The 20,375-nt window shown below is 38.9% G+C and overlaps 1 protein-coding gene across 5 annotated transcripts in view; it reads left to right on the top strand.

The window, feature by feature from the left end:
- The first annotated feature begins 508 nt into the window (after positions 1-508).
- Positions 509-20,375, top strand: part of eef1db (eukaryotic translation elongation factor 1 delta b (guanine nucleotide exchange protein)) — a 20,362-nt gene continuing 495 nt past the window's right edge. The window contains exons 1-8 of one of the 5 annotated variants that reach the window (XM_056266436.1): positions 3,525-3,607; positions 5,708-6,543; positions 7,456-7,570; positions 9,414-9,485; positions 12,032-12,103; positions 13,144-13,228; positions 15,832-16,124; positions 19,936-20,130. In XM_056266436.1, coding sequence (XP_056122411.1) covers positions 5,711-6,543; positions 7,456-7,570; positions 9,414-9,485; positions 12,032-12,103; positions 13,144-13,228; positions 15,832-16,124; positions 19,936-20,130 — 1,665 coding nt within the window. In that variant the 5' untranslated portion in view covers positions 3,525-3,607; positions 5,708-5,710. Of the gene's footprint in view, positions 575-3,524; positions 3,608-5,695; positions 6,544-7,455; positions 7,571-9,413; positions 9,486-12,031; positions 12,104-13,143; positions 13,229-15,831; positions 16,125-19,935; positions 20,131-20,375 lie in introns of those variants that run through there. The other 4 variants (XM_056266439.1, XM_056266438.1, XM_056266440.1 and 1 more) reach the window with 4 other exon arrangements.

The raw sequence follows: 20,375 nt of genomic DNA, 5'->3' as shown, positions 1-20,375 counted from the left end.
CATCGTGCAAATTTAACAATAAAAACATTCAGATCTAGCTAGGTAACATTTTGGATTATGTGGATATAATTATTATTATTAAATTGTACAGAATTAATCGACACTTACTTTTGTTTATATAAAATATGTCGTTAAGAATACTATTATAGTTAAAATTTGAATTAAAACAACAATTTCCCAGTTCTTTCACTCTTGTTTCCACAAAAGGAGCATATACAGTATTTCCTCAGAAATGGGCCCATCATTTTGATGGCGTCATGTACGCAGTCGCGCTGGGAAACAGTGAGGAATGTACCATGTGGTAAAATGTCATGAAATAAAAGCCTTCTTCTACCGCACTTTTGTGTGTTATGTATATATGTATACAGATATAAAAACTGTTAACTATTTATTACAAATACACTTAAGCTTCACTAGTGTAATGTTTATCAGTTGTGTGGGTGTTTTGTGGTAATGATCTCCCCCGCTCCTGAGCACGAATGGTTCGCTCCGGTCTCGCTCGCTCCTTCTGTTCCGTGAGCGCGCGGCGAGCAGCAGCGATTTATTCATACAACACTAACCTAAAGCGTTTAAAGTGAGTATATGTTTGAAAAATTATGGTGTTTATGTTCTTTTATTGCGTTTCTTTGTTTAAACGATTGAATGATGCTGTCCTGTAAATGTACGGGGTGTTCAAAAAACCGGTTAGACGTCATTCATCCGTTTATTTATTCATGTAAGAATAATCAATATGATTGTTACCTGATAGAAAGCTCGTGCTGATGTTTCAGTCACTGTCATAATGATAATCCGTTTAATCTTCTATAAATATCTAGTGTTTTGGTTTTCATGGGCCTGACACCTCAATGAGCAGGAAGTCCAGACAGATCATCTTGAATAATGACGCATCTCATGTTTAATCTGATGATCTCTTGGTAAACCAGAGATTTCTACAGATTTATTGATTTTATGATCTGTTGATATCACCCTTTTCTTTTTGAACCAACGAAATGAGTGATTAGGCTTTAATGAGAAGATACACATTAGTCTATTTCTTCTAATATCAGGTTCAGATCTTGACAGTCACGGTCACCATAAAATAAAACTGTCCTCTAATGTAAAATTATAGCAAGCCGTTTTAACATTGAATCCTTAAAACATCCCAGCAAGCAATTTTGCGTTTAAAAGACGTCTAATAGCCGTCCAAACACAGCACAGACGTCTAGGCTAAAACAAGGCAAAATTTGGGCTGTCAGTGAAAATTTAATAGATGTCTAAAAACCATAGCCCAAGAATAGACTAGTCATTAATTAGATAACAAAGAAATGAAACCAAACACCTTGTAATAGCTGTTTACTTTGCTTACATGATGGAATATCATACATCTCGCAAGTTATTTTGGCAAAAACGACATGTAACCAAATTCAAGGTTATTTTGGCTAGAAGTGGGTTACTCATAGCCGGACTATATTGGGTCTATAGTTAACCTAGACGGTGAAATGACAGCTGTTGCTTGCTGGGATACTAGTATCTATTTTAATTATACTAGTACTTATTATTTCGATACTAGAATCCAGGGCTAGCCTGACCCACATCAAGATGTTGGGTTTGGGAACACACCATTGGCAGGGCTCAATCCGAAGGGATAAACGGTTGTCTTTCAAATTCCCTCTGCATGTAATAGGATAGCGCTACAACCAACCAGAGCAACGAAGAAGGTGACGTAGTCCGAACACATCTTCCTTTTTTAAGAATGACTTCAGTGCCGTTCTTTGTTTGGCAGCCATCTTCTTTGGTTTCAAGTAGCAGGGAATTCACGGGGAACCAAATTCTGCCGTCATTATGTTAAGCCCGCCCACCGACTCTATACACGATGTGATTGGCCTGACTAGAGTTTGGTTTTTCCAGCTCGCAAGCCAATGGAGAGTTGCTAGATGTAACTGGCAGCAAAATAAAATTTGCATCTAGATTTCTAGGCTAATCCAGGGCCTAAACTTTATTTAAAACAGGCAGTAATGACCAGTGGCGGTTCTAGACCACAGTATCCGGACAGGGGCCACTTGTGCTTTTAGGGGGTACACTTTAACATTTATCTTAAAGGTATAGTTCATGTAAATATGACTTTGAGGAATCATTTTCACCTCTGAGTCCAGACCTTAAAGTCATTGAAAGTCTTTGGGATGTGCTGGAGGAGACTTTACAGAGCGCTGGACTCTTGGATTGTCAATTCAAGATCTTGACCAAAAAGTGATGCACCTCTTGATGGAAATACATGTTGTGATGTTATGAGGTGCATCAATTTTTGGTTAAGATCTTCTATTGATAATGCAAGAGTCAAGTTGATTCTTCATTCTCCCTCCCAACTATTCTTTCTCAATCTGAGCCTGATGAATCTTGACATTATCATCCTGAAATATGACTTCCTACATGGTTGTTTAAGAAATGAAAAGCTATGCACTCCATCATTTAGGGTTAGAAGAACTGTTGCCAAACATATAACATGATAGAAACATAATAATCATAGACATAATTATCCAATCATTTGGTCTCATTCATGAAACATTCGTAAATATACGAGTAAATATGAGAGTCATTTGCGCGTAAAGAGACTTTCCCGAAAACTCATCTCCTGATTCACAAATACTTCGTAAACGTCAGATGTGATAGTGAAATGTGTGTGTGTGTTAATGAATTCCACTCAGTCATAAATGGGACGCGCGTGCACGTTTATTCTCAATTACCATAAATCCCGCCCATTAAATCCGACTGACAACTATATATGGGCATCATATTATGACACCAAACGAAGGATTTCAACATGTCTTCTCAAAAGCAAATGAAAAAGAAAAATTTCTCAGATGCAGAAATCGAAGTTTTATTATCAGAAGTTCATTCAAAACACCACATTTTATGTTCAAGCGTAGGCTACATAGTGGCGTATCAGGTCCTAAAGAAAAGCAAGCTTGCCAGCATATTACAGATGCAGTTAATGGAGTTTCATCTGTTAATCAAACAGTCCCAGAAGTAAAAAGAAAAACCGTATGTAATTACTATATATAATATTTGTTCAAAATGCTGTGTAAATATGTACCCGATTAAGGCGAATTAAAATGCAGCCTTAGTCATTAATGAGCAAAACGTTCGGATGTTAAACTCGCTATTTGCGCGTGGCTGGGAGCAGGTGTAGATTTCTTTCGTACCAACTAACATTTGGAAAATACGAACATTTTAATGAATCCGAAAATCTACGCCAGAACCACTTTACACAATTTACACAAAAATTCGTTCTGCTCGTGTTTCCTGAATGAGACCCATTTGCCTATTTAAATCCAAACAGCGAGTAGTACAAGAAAAATACTCTCATTCACTGACTGTATCATGATAATACCATATTTTTGGACATATACTATGGTAATCAATCATTCAGTACCATTGTACATAATATATCTGATTCCATCACAGTACCATGTTTTCACCACAGAGCTTCTTTGTAAGGGCATGTAGGATTCCTCTTGTGAGATCCTTTTCTTATTTGCACATTGTGGTTTATTGCTTGCCTCTGTCTGGATGAGAAGAACGAGTTCAGCTACATACTGTTTTGTTTGGTCGCTTTTCCTGTTTGCTGAAGGTGGTGAGTTTGGACAAACTGTCTCCCATCAGCATGCTGGATGTGGGATTTGGCTCATATTATTTGTCCCATGATAGATTTGAGTGGGTGTTTTGACCATTTTAAATATTATTGTCCTTTCTTTGAGTTTCCTTCTTTTTTATTCATTTTCAGCTTGATTTCATTGTAAAGCTCAGTGTTTAAATCTAATGCAACCATAATTGTGTGTGTGTGTGTGTGTGTGTTCTGTCTTTAAAACTGAAGTGTGTAATTTTTGCTGCACCAAATCAAATAGTAAAAATATATATATATGCATCCAATCCAAACCGGTTTCTCAAACACTTGGTTTTTTTATTTTCAATTAATTTTTTTGTTGTGTGTGTGCTAGTAATAGTAACCATTGGATTTGTACTACTACTTTTGTTGCATGACCCTAAAGAAACATAGGTTATATTTGCTAATTTGCTCTCAAACTAAGGCCCTGTTTACGCAGGTATTAAAATGCAAATCACAAGTGGACATTGACAATTTTAAATGCAGTTGTAAATGGGGTCTGAAACGTTTTAAGCTTGTCGGCCACTTCCAGAGGTAGTCGAAAACGCACAAGCCACAAAAGACGTCTACTCTCCGCCTACTGACTAAAACATTATGGGAAGAGCGCTAGCCAGACGGGATTTAAAGGACAACTCCGACGCAAAATGAACCTATGGTGTAATAACACATTGGTACCGAGTCGACCGTTCTCTGGGATTTGTTTTCATGATAATCGAATGTAAAGAGTTTCATCTCTAAAACTGAAACGCTAATATATAGGGCATCGAATAGGTAAAAAGAAATCGCTAGTTAATACCACTAACAAGGCTCAAAATAGCCTCACACTAACACGGTAGCATAATGAGGGTCCCGACATGCAAACCGAAGCATTGAGAACTTTCTACTTGTACAGGCAGTTTAAAAAGAAGATACTTTATAAAGACAGTCCACTTCGCGTATACAGGCAGGAGCCATCTTGGAAAACAGTCTCGACCAGTCGAACCAGGAACGCCATGCTACGTGAGCTGGTCGATCGGAATTATGTTTGTGAAATCTAATTACATGGAAATGCATGAATTATATCTGTTTATTAAAATATATGGGTGACTAACTACAAGGGAAGAAGGGATCCCATACATTCATATGAGATTCCAAGTCACAGTTCAGCTCACTTAGCACGGCGTTCGTGGTTCGACTGGTCGAGACTGTTTTCCAAGATGGCTCCTGCCTGTATACACGAAGCGCACTGTCTTTATAAAGTATCTTCATATGTACACTTAGAAGGTTCTCAATGCTTCGGTTTGCAGGTAGGAACCCTCATTATGTTACTGTGTTCGTGTGGGGCTATTTTGAGCCTTGTTAGTGGTATTAACTAGCGATTCTTATTTTTACTTACTCTATGCCCTATATACTAGCGTTATAAGCTAAACAGTGTTTAGAGATAAAACTCCTTACATTCGATTATCATGAAAACACATCGGAGAGAACGGTCGACTCGGTACCAATGTGTTATTACACCAAAGGTTCATTTTGCGCCGGAGTTGTCCTTTAAACTTTGTCGGCTGAAGACCCAAGTTTGGTTTGAAGATGAAAAACGTACCAAACACAATGTTCTCTCATCATTCCTGATGTCTAACACACACTCACAGCGTTCAGCATGATCTTTCAGCTGTCAGAACAGAAATGAAAGCTTCTGCTCTCCGTATGTTTTTCTGTCGTCTCCTGTCGTGGTCGTATGTAAATTGCATGAGCTTATTGTGTCCATTAGTTTGAAAGATCTGAAAATATAGACCCTTCTCTTGAAGAAATCAGGACAGAGGTGGTTGAAAGTGGACAAAAGAAACGGATTAAAACGCCAGGTGTAAACGGAGATGTGTCTTCCTCGTACACTTGTGATCCGATCAACCAAAACGCATCTTAACACCAGGTGTAAACAAGGCCTAAAAACAGATTCGCACAATTTACACACTTCATGTTTAACGTTAACCTATTGCTGTGTAATTAATTCTCCAGTTCCCTGTCACTCTCCTTTTCCTCTCTTTCATTTATTTATCAATCCTCCTCCTCCTCTATATTTCTGGACACAAGAAAATGCGCAACAGAAGCCGCCGAAATTCTTCTTTGAATCAGTCGGGATCTTCCGAACGCCAGGCGAACGGTGCCGAGGGACGGTTGTCCAGCGCGGCTCTCGAGGGTTTGAGATCGGAGAGTTCGTCGGTCTGGTTCGACCGCGGCGCGTACGAGAGAGCGGAGAGCCTTTACTACGTACGACTCTTGCAGGAGCAAAATGGCACGACTTCTCCTGCGAGCTTTACCGATTCGTCACGAAAGCCGGAAACCTGTCGCCATCGAGGCCAAGAGGCTTGTCATCATGTCGTTCAAGACGTGTGGGTCAACAAACCCAACTTTGACCAAGCCGAGAGCAAGTTTGTGGGCCGGTTTCCCAATCAACCAAGATCTCTCCAACTGCAACCCAACAGCCAAACGTCCAGCGACGAGGGCTACCAATCACAAACCCCGACTCCACCCACACCTGCTTCAAAGCCAATCAACGGCCTTCCTTGCCTGACTCCACCCCCAATGGGGGTGTGGCTACAGAAACCTCTTTTCGATAGAGCCGAGGCGTCTTTCTATCAGAACCTGTACCGCCGCAACTCGACACCGAAAACCAGTAGAGATGAATCGAGCTCCAAACGGCGGAATAACGACGTCGCTACACAAAAAAAGCCTGTGGTTTGCGATCGCCGGGATTCTGATGATGTAAGAACCAATCAAGGAGCAGCGATGTGTTATTTCTTACATCCCGACAGCGAGGGGGTGTGGCTTGATCGTGGTCGCTATGTGGAGGCGGAGACTCGTTTCTACGAAGGAGCGGCGGCGAAATCCCTCAAAACATCTGTAAACCGTTCTAGCCGGAAGAAGAAGTATGATTCTATACCCTAGAAAGATTGCACACACTTTCCCCGCACATCTGAGTTAGTTCACTCCCTCATGTCGCTCCAAACCTGCATTACTTTCGTTTCTTGAACGTCTTGAACTTCTTTCGGTTTCCATGGAGGAAAGTAAGTAATACGGGTTTGGAACGACATGCAGTAAATCAATGATGATAAAATTTACCGTTTTTTGGTGAACTATCTATTTAAAGCGATGTTTTACTCTCAGGTAACATCAATTTCACCCATTTTATTTACATGCAATATGTTTACAACCTTTTCTACTTCTTTTGTCCATCATCTTCATTGCATTTTGTTCCTTTTTTTTTTTTTTTTATCTCTTTACACATTCATTCTTGTCTTGTTGCGTTTTGTCCGTTGTGTTGGCTTGAAAGATTCATTTGTCTGAGTTCAGTTTTGTATTCATTTAGTTTTCTTTCATTTGTTCTGTTGATGTCATTTTTGCATGGTTGCATTGCATTAATATTTAATATTATTAGTATTATGTCCATATACTAGTTTTGGGGTTTGTTTTTATTTTCCATTTTCATTTTATTCTTTTAGTAAGTTTGTGGTTTCATTTTTATTACGTTTTATTTCAGCTTTAGTTATTTCAGGACATCTAGTTAAACTATTGCATTTGGATTTATTTAATAAATCGCTTTATAATTTAATAATTTCTTATTATGTTCATAATTCTTGTTAATTTTTTGGGGTGGATGAGCTTGTTGCGTTGATTGTAAAAAATAATATCATCTGATTGAAATATATAGTCCTGCTGTGTGTACCACAGTTGATCTCAAACATCCTTTCATTTTCATCAAGGCCAAATATATAGAAAATCAAATGTTCATCTCATGTGGTGTTTAGTGAGGTTGTTACAGGTTGTGTGTGTTTGTGCAGGATGACTGCAGCGGACTGTTTGGCGCAGGAGAGGATCTGGTTCGATAAGCCGCGTTACGATGAAGCAGAACGACGGTTTTACGAGCAGATGAACGGACCTACACAAAACAAACAGGTTATAAACTCCAGAGACGTCTCATATATGTGACCCTGGATCACAAACCCAGTCACATGATGTCGCACGGGTATACATTAGATGGGTCAAAATTATCTATTTTTCTTTTATGCCAAAAATCATTGGGATATTCAGTAAAGATCATGTTCCATGAAGATATTTTGTAAATTTCCTACCATGAATATATAAAAAAATATATTTTTATGAGTGGATCCAGCACAATCGCGAACATAAAGGCGATTTTCTCAATGTTTGGATTTTTTTGCACCCTCAGTTTCCAGATTTTCAAATAGTTGTACTCAGCCAAAGATTGTCCTATCCTAACAAACCACACATCAATGGGAAGCTTATTTATTCCACTTTCAGATAATATATAAATCTCAATTTCAAAAAATTGACCCGTATGACTGGTTTTGTGGTCCAGGGTCACAATTAACATGATCAACTTGTACTATTGCATCAGAATGCACAGGACGTGTGCTTATACTACTATTACACATGATATTTTGGAAAAATAGTAGGGAATAAGTCCATTCCAAATGTACGTTTAATTAATTTTATGCATTTGGCAGACCCATGACCTTACTGTTGCTAGCACTGTGCTTCACTGTTTAAAGGGTTAGTTCACCCAAAAATGAAAATTATGTCATTAATGACGCTTGTTGAGTATGTTTTGAAGCATCGAAAATAAATTTTGGTCCAAAAATAACAAAAACTACGACTTTATTCAGCATTATATTCTCTTCCGGTTCTGTTGTGGATCCGCGTTCAGTGCCGCTGCTGACGTAAGACGCTGCTGACGTGTGTCTGGTGCGTCCGTGTATTCGGGTTTAAATAAATATGGCTGGGGAAAAAAATTATTGTTTTGTTTCCAGCGTGCGTCGCCCTCAGACTGTGAACGATGCTCTTTCGCACCAGACACACGTCAGCAGTGTCACTGAACACGGATCCACAACAAAACCGGAAGCCAATACAATGCTGAATAAAGTCGTAGGTTTTGTTATTTTTGGACCAAAATGTATTTTCGATGCTTCAACACACTCTAACTAACCCACTGATGTCACATGGACTACTTTGATGATGTCTTTATCTCCTTTCTGGACAAGGACAGGATACCGTACATACATTTCCAATGGAGGGACAGAAAGCACCCGGACTAAATCTAAAATATCTTAAACTGTGTTCTGAAGATGAACGGAGGCAAAGTCCTTTTAGGCAAGTCATGCCACTCGGCCGCCATCTTGGCAACGCCTCCGGGCAGCTATTTCGGACTAACAAGACCAGGCTCCTATCTAAATGAATGGGCAGAGAGTCAGAACTGCACTTTCACTGGTCACCGGGACATAAAAACTGCTGGTATAGAAACAGCAGTAAAATATGATAAAAATCGCTGAAAAAGTTTGATGACTTTGCCCCAAAATAAGGTTTAAAAGGTCTTTTTCCCCACAGGTTATACGTTTACTACGCATGCGCAAGGGTTCTCGTCTCCGCTGTCGCAAACCTCAACTGTGCGCATGCGTCGGTGGAGCCAGACGATAGGCTTACATGTTTCTCGGCTTGACTGTTAAAAGCAGACTATTGGCTTTCCAGCGGGAGGGGCGGGGCATGTGCATACAACCGCCATCTTTGGCCTTACAGGTTTTCCCTATATAGTTGTATTGAGGATTGAGGAAGCGGCATGTCTCTATATAAATTGTCTCTGACGGAGGTCTTACAGGCTTGTGACGACATGAGGGAGAGTCATTAATGACATCATTTTCATTTTTGGGTGAACTAACCCTTTAAGCTACAGAAACACTTGCTCTATCCCAGCACACACTGAGGTTTCTCTCTCTCGTCTCAGGACACCGGAGCCAACAGCATTCTTCAGGACATCGCTCGAGCACGAGAAAACATCCAGAAATCTCTCGCTGGGGTGAGTTGAACGAAAAACCTGATTACTCGTCTTAGACGGGTACGAACAAGCTCTTTTCTAGGGCTGCACAATTTGGGAGGGGGGAATCAAATTGCAAGATATATCACAATTTTTATCAGGAAATTATAAATATATAGCTCTCCTGATAATAATTGTGATTGCAATTAATTATACAAATACATAATATATATATTAGGGGTGTAACGGTTCACAAAATTCACGGTTCGATACGATACACTTGTGTCACGGTTCGGTTCGGTACGATTCGGTATGTTTCCGATACAACAAAAAGAAAGAAATGCCAGAGAAATTTCCTTGATTTAATTTTTTTTAATTATATTTTTATTAAAACTAACATCATAAAGTATGATATTTTTTAACTTTGAGCAATGATGGAGCTATACTTGACTTTTCTTAGGAGCTTATAAAACAAAACAGCTCCTTGGACAAAATGAAATGTAATATTGTAGTAGTTATAAACAAAGGTTTATTTTAGTTCAGATTAACATTTGAGGGCAGGAACTGTATTCATAATCTCAAAATAAAACCGACGTGATGTTACTTGAAAGCATTATAGCCGACTATTCCTGCCACACTCCCATGGTTACAGTTAGTAGTGTTACTACAGTAAATCCATGGTGAATGTTGCTGATCTGTGGACACTAGATAGTTCATTCATGGCACAATGTTTCTTCCTGGTTTCCACGTCAGCGCTGTTTGATCCGTTAATAACAGAGAAATGCGAATGTTTCTCACTAGATCTGGCAGCGATGTTATTACTTTAGTGGCGAACTCAAATGCTTTCTTTACTGGATTTGGCTGTGTAGTAACAGTGCTGATGATGAAGATCGGCTCGCGCTGCATTGGTCCAAACTGATAAACGGTCCTTCAACCACACAATAACGAGTGGTTTCGTTCCGCTTACATTTGCCATTTGATGTTGGGCAATGTTGTGGTCACGCCAGCGTCTCTTACATTATGAGCGCGCTTGCCACGCGTGACGTGCCTACATTTGAAATAACGAAATTTTGGTCGGCAGGAAAAATGGTCCAACGAACCGTTCGGTTCAAAAAAGCGTACCGAAAACCGAACCGAAAGCCAATACGAATACGTGTATCGTTACACCCCTAATATATATATACAGTGCTGCTTGAAAGTTCGCAAACCCCTTGCAGAATTTAAACAAAATAATAGGGATCATACAAAATGCAAGTTATTGTTTTATTTAGTAGCTACTGTCCTGAATAACATATTTTACATGAAAGATATTTACATGTAGTCCACAAGACAAAAAATAGGTTCACAAGAGGTTCACAAACTTTCAAGCAGCACTATATATATATATATATATATATATATAATACACACGCACACCATTGAGCTTTTCTTTTGGAACAAATGCCTCATTCATTTATTCATGAAAAAAGGGTCATGAAACCCTAAAAACACATTTTTTGAGATCTTAACGTGTACAGGTTTCACATCAATGAAAACAACAATAGCACTCATAATGTGTTTTTTATTATTAAGCGAAAAGTGGTTACTTTTCCTTTTTTTGAAGCAGTTTATTCTTCCAGTTTAAAAAGCGAAGTTGAACCAACGTCATGAAAGGTGAGGTTTGTGAGTGTGGGGAGTACGCGTCTGTGTCATACTTTTCTGAGCTTTTCTCTGCATTATTCATGAGAATGAACTCTTTCAATCCCGTCAGTCACTGGCTGCGCTGTATTATGCATTATGAGGTTATTATTATTACAGTGGAGAGTTCAAATGTCACGAAAGACCGTTTCAGCGCTGTTCTGCCTGTTCAGATTTGAGTGTCGTAAGTGTTTGTTTCTTCCGTATAATAAAACAAATGACACTTTCACAGCCAGTTCATAAGCAGTTTTATCTCAATTAATTGTGCATTTCTATTCTGTTCCTAAACACTAGTGAGCTGTCTTGCTGTCTGTCTGATTATATTTTATATTATGATTATCCTTTGGTCATGAGCATGTATCCGAAATGCTGTCTATGTAGGCGGCTCACTAGGTTTGAGAACGAAGCCCCATATCTTCTCTCTTAAAGTCCCCCTGTAGTCAATAATTTGATCCCTTAAAACTCATCTTTGATCACCAAAATGACATATTTAAATTGAAAAAATATCATCATGCCTAAAAATATCTTGAATGTAACTCGACACCATTGCCTCATTTAGTATGCGCGGTTCTATGAATATGCAAATGAGCCCCGCCTCCACTCACTCACTCAGCTCAGAGATCCACTGGTTGACGATCACACGTTGATCTGATTGGTTACAAGGTCGTTTGTGACGTCAGAAACACCAGCGATTTCAAACCGTGTTTTTGAGACTGTCTTTGGTTCACTGCAGTTTTAAGGAGAAAATACTCAGCAATGCTGTCGACTTATGAACTTACACATGGTTTGTCTTAAAGCGTATTAAAAACACCACAACAACATTAAACGCTGGATTTTCACCACAGGGGGGCTTTAAATCCTCTGTTGACTTCCTTGATCTGCACTTTCCTTATAAATGATCTCTCCTGTAGCTGAAGACAACCTTGCAGCCGAGTAGAGGCTCCGCCCCTAAAATATCAAACCCCTCCCACCGCTCCTCTCCTGTAAGTGTGTGTGTGTGTGTGTGTGTGTGTGTGTGTGTGTGTGTGTGTGTGTGTGTGTGTGTGTGTGTGTGTGTGTGTGTGTGTGTGTGTGTGTGTGTGTGTGTGTGTGTGTGTGTGTGTGTGTGTGTGTGTGTGTGTGTGTGTGTGTGTGTGTGTGTGTGTGTGTGTAAGCCGTCGGCCAGAAACACACACCAAAGCAGCTCACGTCAAAGTCGAAGCGTGTGCATGCGATGCATGTTGTTTTAGGAAGTTTCAGACGACTGTTATGCATGCATTCCTGTGTGGATTTATTGTTATGTTTCGTGTGTGTTTTTTGCTGTGGAAGGTCTGGTTTTCCTGAGAGCAAACACTTGTACATTTGCATCTTTGTTGTGAGGTTTGTATTAGTATCGCGTTGAGATGCTTTTATTAGACTATAATAACCCTGGTTTGTATGTTATTCCAGGCTGTACTGTATGTGTGTATTTGCTCTGAAATTAACTATAAGACAGTGTGTATTTGTTATTGTTTTATTTTATTTATTTTTCTCAGTGAGAACCATCATTTTAACCAAACAGAATTAAAAAATGTTTCATGCAAGAAGTAGGATTAAATTAAAATAATTATTAAATGAGCACAAGAAAAAAATATTTTTGTAATCATACACACAAATACAGAGTTCAGAGTCTGAGTTAATGAAAAGCAAATGTGTAAAATTAAAATAAATAATTAAAATAATTAAAACAATAAAAATAAAACACTAAAAAAAGATTAAATATTTGTATTTATTTAATTGCATATCATGTTGACCATTAACTGACATCAGAGAACCGTGACCATGCAAATGATTAACAAAATCAAAGGGGTTTGGATTCTTATAATCAAATTGAAGTTTCCAAGTTCTGACAAAATGTTGCAAAATTAATGTGTTTTTGTGTGAAACATGTTGACTGTAGTTGTGTGTTCTGTTAGTAGTGTTTGTGTAATTGAGTATCTAGACCTCACTGAACAGTGGTGTATCAGAGCAGGGGCTGATGGGAACTGTGTGTGTGTGTGTGTAGAGTGGCGGAGGCAGCGCTGCTGATTACGGGGAGCTCGCAGCACGCATGAAGAACCTGGAACTGGAGAACCAGAGTCTACACACAGGTTTGTGTGTTCACGTGTTGTTATAGAGATTGTCATAGCTTTGCATTTTGGATGGAATTTAACAATCCTAATTCTGGTTCTGGTTCCCTCATGGTGCCATTTTTGTAAATGTTTTGGATGAATGGACAAGCATTCAGTAATCTCAAATTAACAAATCAGTAAATTTCGATTTCAACAGAACAATAACAAATTCAATATTTGTAAACCAATAAATTAGTTTCATTTTTACTATATCCTTGTAAAAATGTTTTTGTTCTTTTTTTGTAAATATGACTATTTTGGTTTAATTTTATTTCAGTTTGGATGCAGTTATTTTAGTATTATTTAGTTTATATACATTTTTGCATTGGCTTTCATTTTAATAAAATGAACTGGAACTGTCTTGAACTCACTTCCTCTCAGAATCAGAGCAGCTTCCTCTGTCGAGTGTTTTAAATCATTGTTAAAGACTCACCTTTTTGCATTGGCGTTTAATATCAGCTGAGCTGTGACATTTTATTAATTGGTGTTTTAAAAAATATATATTTTTAAAACCGTTGTTTCTAAATGTTTTTGATTATTTATTGTGTTTTATTTTGTTATTCTTATACTTGTACAGCACTTTGGGGCAGTAGTGATTGCTTGTAAATGTGCTTTATAAATGTGCTTATAAGGTCAAACCTTGACCTTAATGTTTTTATATTTTAAAACATAAAATATGTTTATATGTTTTATATTTTAATTTTAGTTACTTTTTTTTTTTTTTACTGTGCTTGTCATTTTCTTAGTTTTTGTTCTTTTTTAAAAATTACTTTTTAGTTTTCATTTTATTTCAGTTCAGCATCTAGTGCTATTATACTATTATTTATAAAATATCATATTTATAAATTTTTTGCATTAGCTTTTTCCGTCAGAACGTAGGCTCACGACGAGAATACTTTCTGTGCGCAAAAAACAACTTTATTCAACTCTTCATCTTCTTCTCTGTGGGCCTCGAGTGAGTTCTCATAGTGTAACAGCGCAGCGCTTCTGTACGTCACACCAGGGGCGTAGGAGCCATTATACGTGTCCCCCCCACATTTCAAAATCGAAGTTTTGTCCCCCCCACTATTTCCCAATGTAAGATTTTGTTTTGCATTGCCTGCCTATCTCTGCCGATTTCGGAGTCTCCAAATGAATCCATTCGGCAACTTTTAAATACATAATTCAATTTTTAAAAACGGCCGAATTCTTCAGCTGCTAATCTCGTTGTCAGTCGACCATGATCGCGCACCGCTCGCGCATGCGCATCTAGGTGACACGGATAAATGTACGCAGCGATATATAATGAGTGTTCCTGGGAGATCCTAGTTGCGCGGGATGTGGAAGCGTGCAAAAGTTCCAGAAATGTACATAAAGTGCCCTGGCCTTGAATGACAAGGTAAGGAAAATAAGACTAAATCTAAATTAAATGACCAAGACTAGGTTGGCCATGTGATTTTTCTCAGGAGATGTTTTGAGCATTTTACTTCAGACACCGGATTATCAGCAAACTGCCAAGAGAACTGCTAGCTGGCTACTCAAAACAAACTAGCAATCTATTCAGGCAGCATATTTGTTTTTGATCTGTGTGAATTACAGAAATATAAGACTTGCTAGACCTTAGCTACCAAGGAACCTTTCCACTAGGATAGATTGATTTTATTTTTCAATCCTTGGGGGGTAAGCTAAGTGGTTAATGGAAATTAAATCAACCATTTATTTGAGTTTTTAATTTTTAGTTAATCAACATGACTGATTAACAGTAATGTAAATGCTAAATGTCCTAATACCTGTTGATACTACAACAATGCAAAGTATATGCTCTTAACCTTGCAGTTTTTCACATATCATGTAAGACTCATTTTCTCAATTTCTTTGCACAAAACTCTCCAGAAAGTGCCATTTAATGGTTTATTTTTCAAAAAAAATTCCCGGGGGAGCATACCCCCGGACCCCCCTAGGGAGAGCCCACATAATAAATCACAATTTAATCACTGCTTAGAACCAAACTAAGTAATACAGTCTGTTCCCATAAGTCTTTAGAAATAATCATTTAAGTGCCTTATATATAAAAAAAGTATATACAAAAATTCGGGATATTCCCCCCCCCCTAGCATTTACTGTCCCCCCCAGGTTCAAAATTGCTCCTACGCCCCTGCGTCACACACATGACCAGCGTCGGCCAATAGTGAGCCTGCGTGTGACGTACACCAGAAGCGCTGCGCTGTTACACTACGAGAACTCACTCGAGGCCCACAGAGAAGAAGATGAAGAGTTGAATAAAGTCGTTATTTTTGTGTGTTTTTTGCGCACAGAAAGTATTCTCGCCGCTTGATAATCTTAAGGTTGAGCCGCTGTCGTCACTCGGACTATTTTAACGATGTCTTTAATAACTTTCTGTTCCGGCAAGTTTCAATTACAATAGAAGCCTATGGAGGAGTGAGACAGCTCTCAGGTTTAATCACAAATATCTTCATTTGTGTCCCGAAGATGAAGGAAAGTCTGACGGGGTTGAACAACACGAGGGAGAGTCATTACTGACAGAGTTGACATGTTTGAGTGAACTCTCCCAGATCTGATTGTTGTCGTTCTGTGTGTGTCAGTGGTGGAGGATCTGCGCTCTGCTCTCGGGAAGATGGAGAGTCGAGTGTCTGCGCTGGAGAAGCGTTCATCGGCTCCGACCGTTAACGGGACCGGTCCCCAGAAAGCCCCGTCTGCTCCGCTGAAAGAAGAGGAGGATGAAGAGGAGGATGACATTGACCTGTTCGGCAGCGATGAAGAGGTGGACGAGGAGGCCGAAAGACTGAAAGAGCAGCGGCTGCAAGAATACGCCGCGAAAAAGGCCAAAAAACCCGTCCTCATCGCAAAGTCATCCATCCTGTTAGACGTCAAACCTGTAAGTGATATTAGAGTCTGTTTTCTGGAGCCTTGGGTAATGTCCTGGTTTGGGGACGGCGAGTAAGGCTTAATGCCCTTCGAGGTGTCCATTGTCAGGTATTAATGACGACGGCGAGGCGTGAAAGGACGGTTGCCTCCGCCAAAGTCCATTAATACCCGACAATGGACACCTCGAAGGGCATTAACCCGCTTACACCATGGTCACTTGCCAAATAACACATTTTTTAAACATTAGTTTATATTTTAATTAGTTTTACAATCAAAATCTAAAGTTTTTTACAAACAATAACTTGGTTTCCCTGGTTACGCCTGACGGTTTATTTAGCAACCGGAGATATTTATAGTCCGCTCAGCTCCCTTCAGTTTAGCTAACTCACGAGCCAGAAAGTTAATGTATTTTTTTTCATGTAAGTTAGGCTTGTCTAGCCATGGGCGTTACACTTTCGTTTTTTTTTAACCTATAATAGGCTTTATGCCAAGCGTCACGTGACCAAGCCGGAAAACAGGTCACATCGCTTCCGCTTCAGGTCTTTTGTATGTGCTTCATGAAATTTTTTGCGGTTTTACTCAAGATAACTTAAAAGGAGCAAGCAAAAATGAGCACAACCAATGTCCCTCGCATGTGCAGATTGATATTTAAAAGTCTTCACACTAACGTTTAGATATTTAAATAGAATAAAACACCAATAACAAAATGAACTTAGTAGGTTAGCTGATTACCTTAAAAATCCATAGATATCGTAGTTAGATCTTACGGCCGTTAACACTTTCTCTGACAAGCGGATGCAATGAGACCCGTTTTCCGGTTTGGTCACGTGACGCTCGGCATAAAGCCTATTAAAACACACAGGTAGGCATAGTATAACGGCTAACTAGAGGTTTGTTTTGATACAATAAATTGTTAACGGATACTTTGTCTGCCTGTTGCTATGGTTACTCACAGCTGATGTAGCCAGCGCATTTATTTATTAATTTCGAACAGTAAACAGTCAGTTTCACCAGAACTCCTTTACTAGGTGTCCTCTAGCACTTTTTAATGGACACCCTGCAGCCAATCAGAATCGAGTATTTTTTACAGTCTATGGTATTCACCCAGACCATGGTATAATAGGATCCAAACAACACATTGCAGGAATAGTATCATTCCTATTCTTATAGTGGCATCATTCCTGTAATGGCATCATGATATTATTGACTTTTAGTTCTATATACAAAATTTAAAAAAGAAAAAAAAAATAGTGATGCATGACCTGAACATGTTCTTGACAGAATACTGAATATCTTATATAGCAACCACAGAGAAACAACCTCGAAAATGCATAGCAACGCCCTAACTACCACCACGAACACAATAGCAACCAGTGTTATTTCAGTATTATTTAATGTAGAGTATTATAGTATTTATTCAAATCTTGAATTCGTTTATATATTTTTTTATTTTCAGGTTTGTTTTAGTCATTATTGGGGGGGTCAGGGGGGTTCAAAATATTTCTAAGTAGTTTTAATTTATTTTTATTTTTGTTTTATTTTCGTTTTTAGCAAAATTAGTACTTCAAGTTTGAAATTATTTCAGTTTGTTGCCAAGGCAATACTTATCATTTTCATTTAACTTTCAGTTTTTCATCTAATATTTATATTTTATTTCAGCTTTCAATTACTGAAAATAATTTAATATTTTATTTGTTAACAATACTAATAGCAACTAATCCAGCAACCTTCCAGAACACCCCAACAACTACCTAGTAGCCACCCAGAACAACCCAGTTATTATCCAGAACCCTCTAGCAACGCCCTAACAACCACACAATGCAACCTAGCAACTGCCTAGCAACCATCCAGAACAACCCAGGAGTTATTTAGAACCCTCTAGCAACACCCTAACAACCACACAGTGCAACCTAGCAACTGCCTAGCAACCATCCAGAACAACCCAGCAGTTATCTAGAGCTCTCTAGCAATCCCTAACAACCACCCAGAACACCCTAGCAACTGCCTAGCAACCATCCAGAACAACCCACGAGTTATTTAGAACCCTATAGCAACACCCTAACAACCACACAGAACAGAATCTTGCAACATCCTAGCAACTACTCTGAACACTATAGCAACCTCTTAGCAACCACGTAAAACACCCTAGTAACACTAATCCCTAACCCCACCCTCCAACCTAACCTTAACCAATGAAACCAGCTGCAGGGCGGAATTTCCACTGGTTTGGGGGGGAAATCACGCCTGTAATGTAGTTGCTAGGGTATTCTGGGAGGTTGCTAGGTAGTTGCTAGGGTTTTCTGAGTGGTTGCTATGTGTTAGGCGTGAATTTTTTATTTTATTTTATTTTTTAAACCAGTTCAGCTGATTTCTTTGGTTAAGGTTAGGTGAAGGGTTAGGCATTAGTGTTTGGTTTAATCAGCACTATGATTGACATGACCAATGAAATCTTTAGAATCGGCTGAGGGGCGGAGTTAGCTTTTCGGCTTAACTTGTTTGGGGGGGGGGGGGGGCGGGGGGGGAATTACGCACATGACAATCTATGCATTTGTCCAATCGACTGCATGACCATAAAATCACTAACACTTTCTTGCCAGACTTCTCAAGCCAACATCAAAGTTTGTCTTCAACTATTTTTTGGTCTCAAACGCTGTCTCACTCTCATGGTGTCGTCCTCGCGTTCACAGTCAAGTCAGCTTTATTTAAATAGCGCTTTTTACAATACAGAGCAGCTTTACAGAGACAACAGGAAAATAATGCAACAAAATTTGTTTCCAGAAGAAAATAGGGTCACAGTCCAGCTTAAGGAAGTTCAGTGATGTTTCATTTCCGTTGTAAAAGAATTATTAATTCAGTTCATTTATATACTGTATATATAGCCGCTCTGGAGAAAACCGTGATGTCATCGTCCAGCTCAGTTCAGTTCTCATATAATGGTGTCAGTAAAGCAAGAAAGACTTGTCATATCTTTAATAAATATACAGTTTTTTTATTAATCAATTTGTACACTTTGGCATGTTTGTTTGTTTTTTATTTTGTCTTTCGTTTTTATTTTTATGTATGAAGATGTAAATTGTGTATACAATATTGTATACTAGTTTGTTGGATGAAAAAACAAATTATATATATATATATATATATAGGGGTGTTGCGATACACGTATTCGTATTGACCATTCGGTACGAGGCTTTCGGTTCGGTACGCATTACAAACCGAACGATTCGGTGCGACCAAAATGGCAAACGTAATGAAAGCGAAACGAAACTGCACTACTCATTATTTTGCGAGATCTAGTGAAAGCATTCAAATTCCTCCGTCATTAACGGGTTAAACAGCGCTGACGTGGACACCAGGAGAAACATTGTGCCATGATGAACTAGTTATAGGCCGTAAGTCCACAGATCAGCAACATTCACCATGGCTTTACTGTAGTAACACTCACTGTAACCATGGAAGTGTGGCAGGAATGGTAAAATGCTTTCAAGTACGTCATACATCTTTTTCCAGCACTTCAAAACTCAAATATTATCATATTTAAATGTTATTTTTAATGTGATGACCAAACATTATTTGTTCATCCTTCAAAGATTACCCCCCATTTATAAAACTACAAGTTTCAAGATGTAGGAAAACTCTAACTTATTAATTTTTTTTTTTTTTACAAATCAAAGAATTTTCTGCCATTTCTTTCTTTTTGCGGTATCGAAATCGTACCGAACCGTGAATTTGTGAGCCATTACACCCCTAATATATATATATATATAATGGTGTCAGTGCAGGCAGATCAATAATATTGTTGAATATTAAATTTAATGAAACAGTGGGACGATGAGACGGACATGAAGAAGCTGGAGGAGTGTGTGCGGTCGGTGCAAGTGGACGGGCTGCTGTGGGGAGCGTCCAAACTGGTTCCTGTGGGTTACGGCATCAAGAAACTGCAGATAAACTGTGTGGTGGAGGACGACAAGGTGGGAACAGACTTCCTAGAGGAGGAGATCACCAAGTTTGAGGACTACGTGAGTAACGTTCCCATCATAGACTGTATAAAACAATGGGCGTAGTGTGTGTGACGTCACCCGTAGTGTTTCTGAAGAGCATTTTTGAGGCCGAAAGTGGGCGGAGCCGGCCGTCGCCATCTTGGCAGCGTCACTCCCGGATAAACGTAAATGTGCAGCGAGGCGGATTAGCTGAGGTCATGTGACGCTAACACACAGCAGACAAACGCTAGCAGTGACATCAGCGGCAATCCACCTGTCACTCA

The sequence above is a fragment of the Rhinichthys klamathensis genome, unplaced genomic scaffold (assembly GCF_029890125.1).
Source record: "Rhinichthys klamathensis goyatoka isolate OS25496 unplaced genomic scaffold, OSU_Roscu_1.1 h1tg000248l_1, whole genome shotgun sequence".
NCBI classification, from domain to species: Eukaryota; Metazoa; Chordata; class Actinopteri; order Cypriniformes; family Leuciscidae; genus Rhinichthys; species Rhinichthys klamathensis.
Note: the sequence above shows the minus strand (reverse complement) of the source record. Positions and strands in the feature narration are given on the sequence as shown.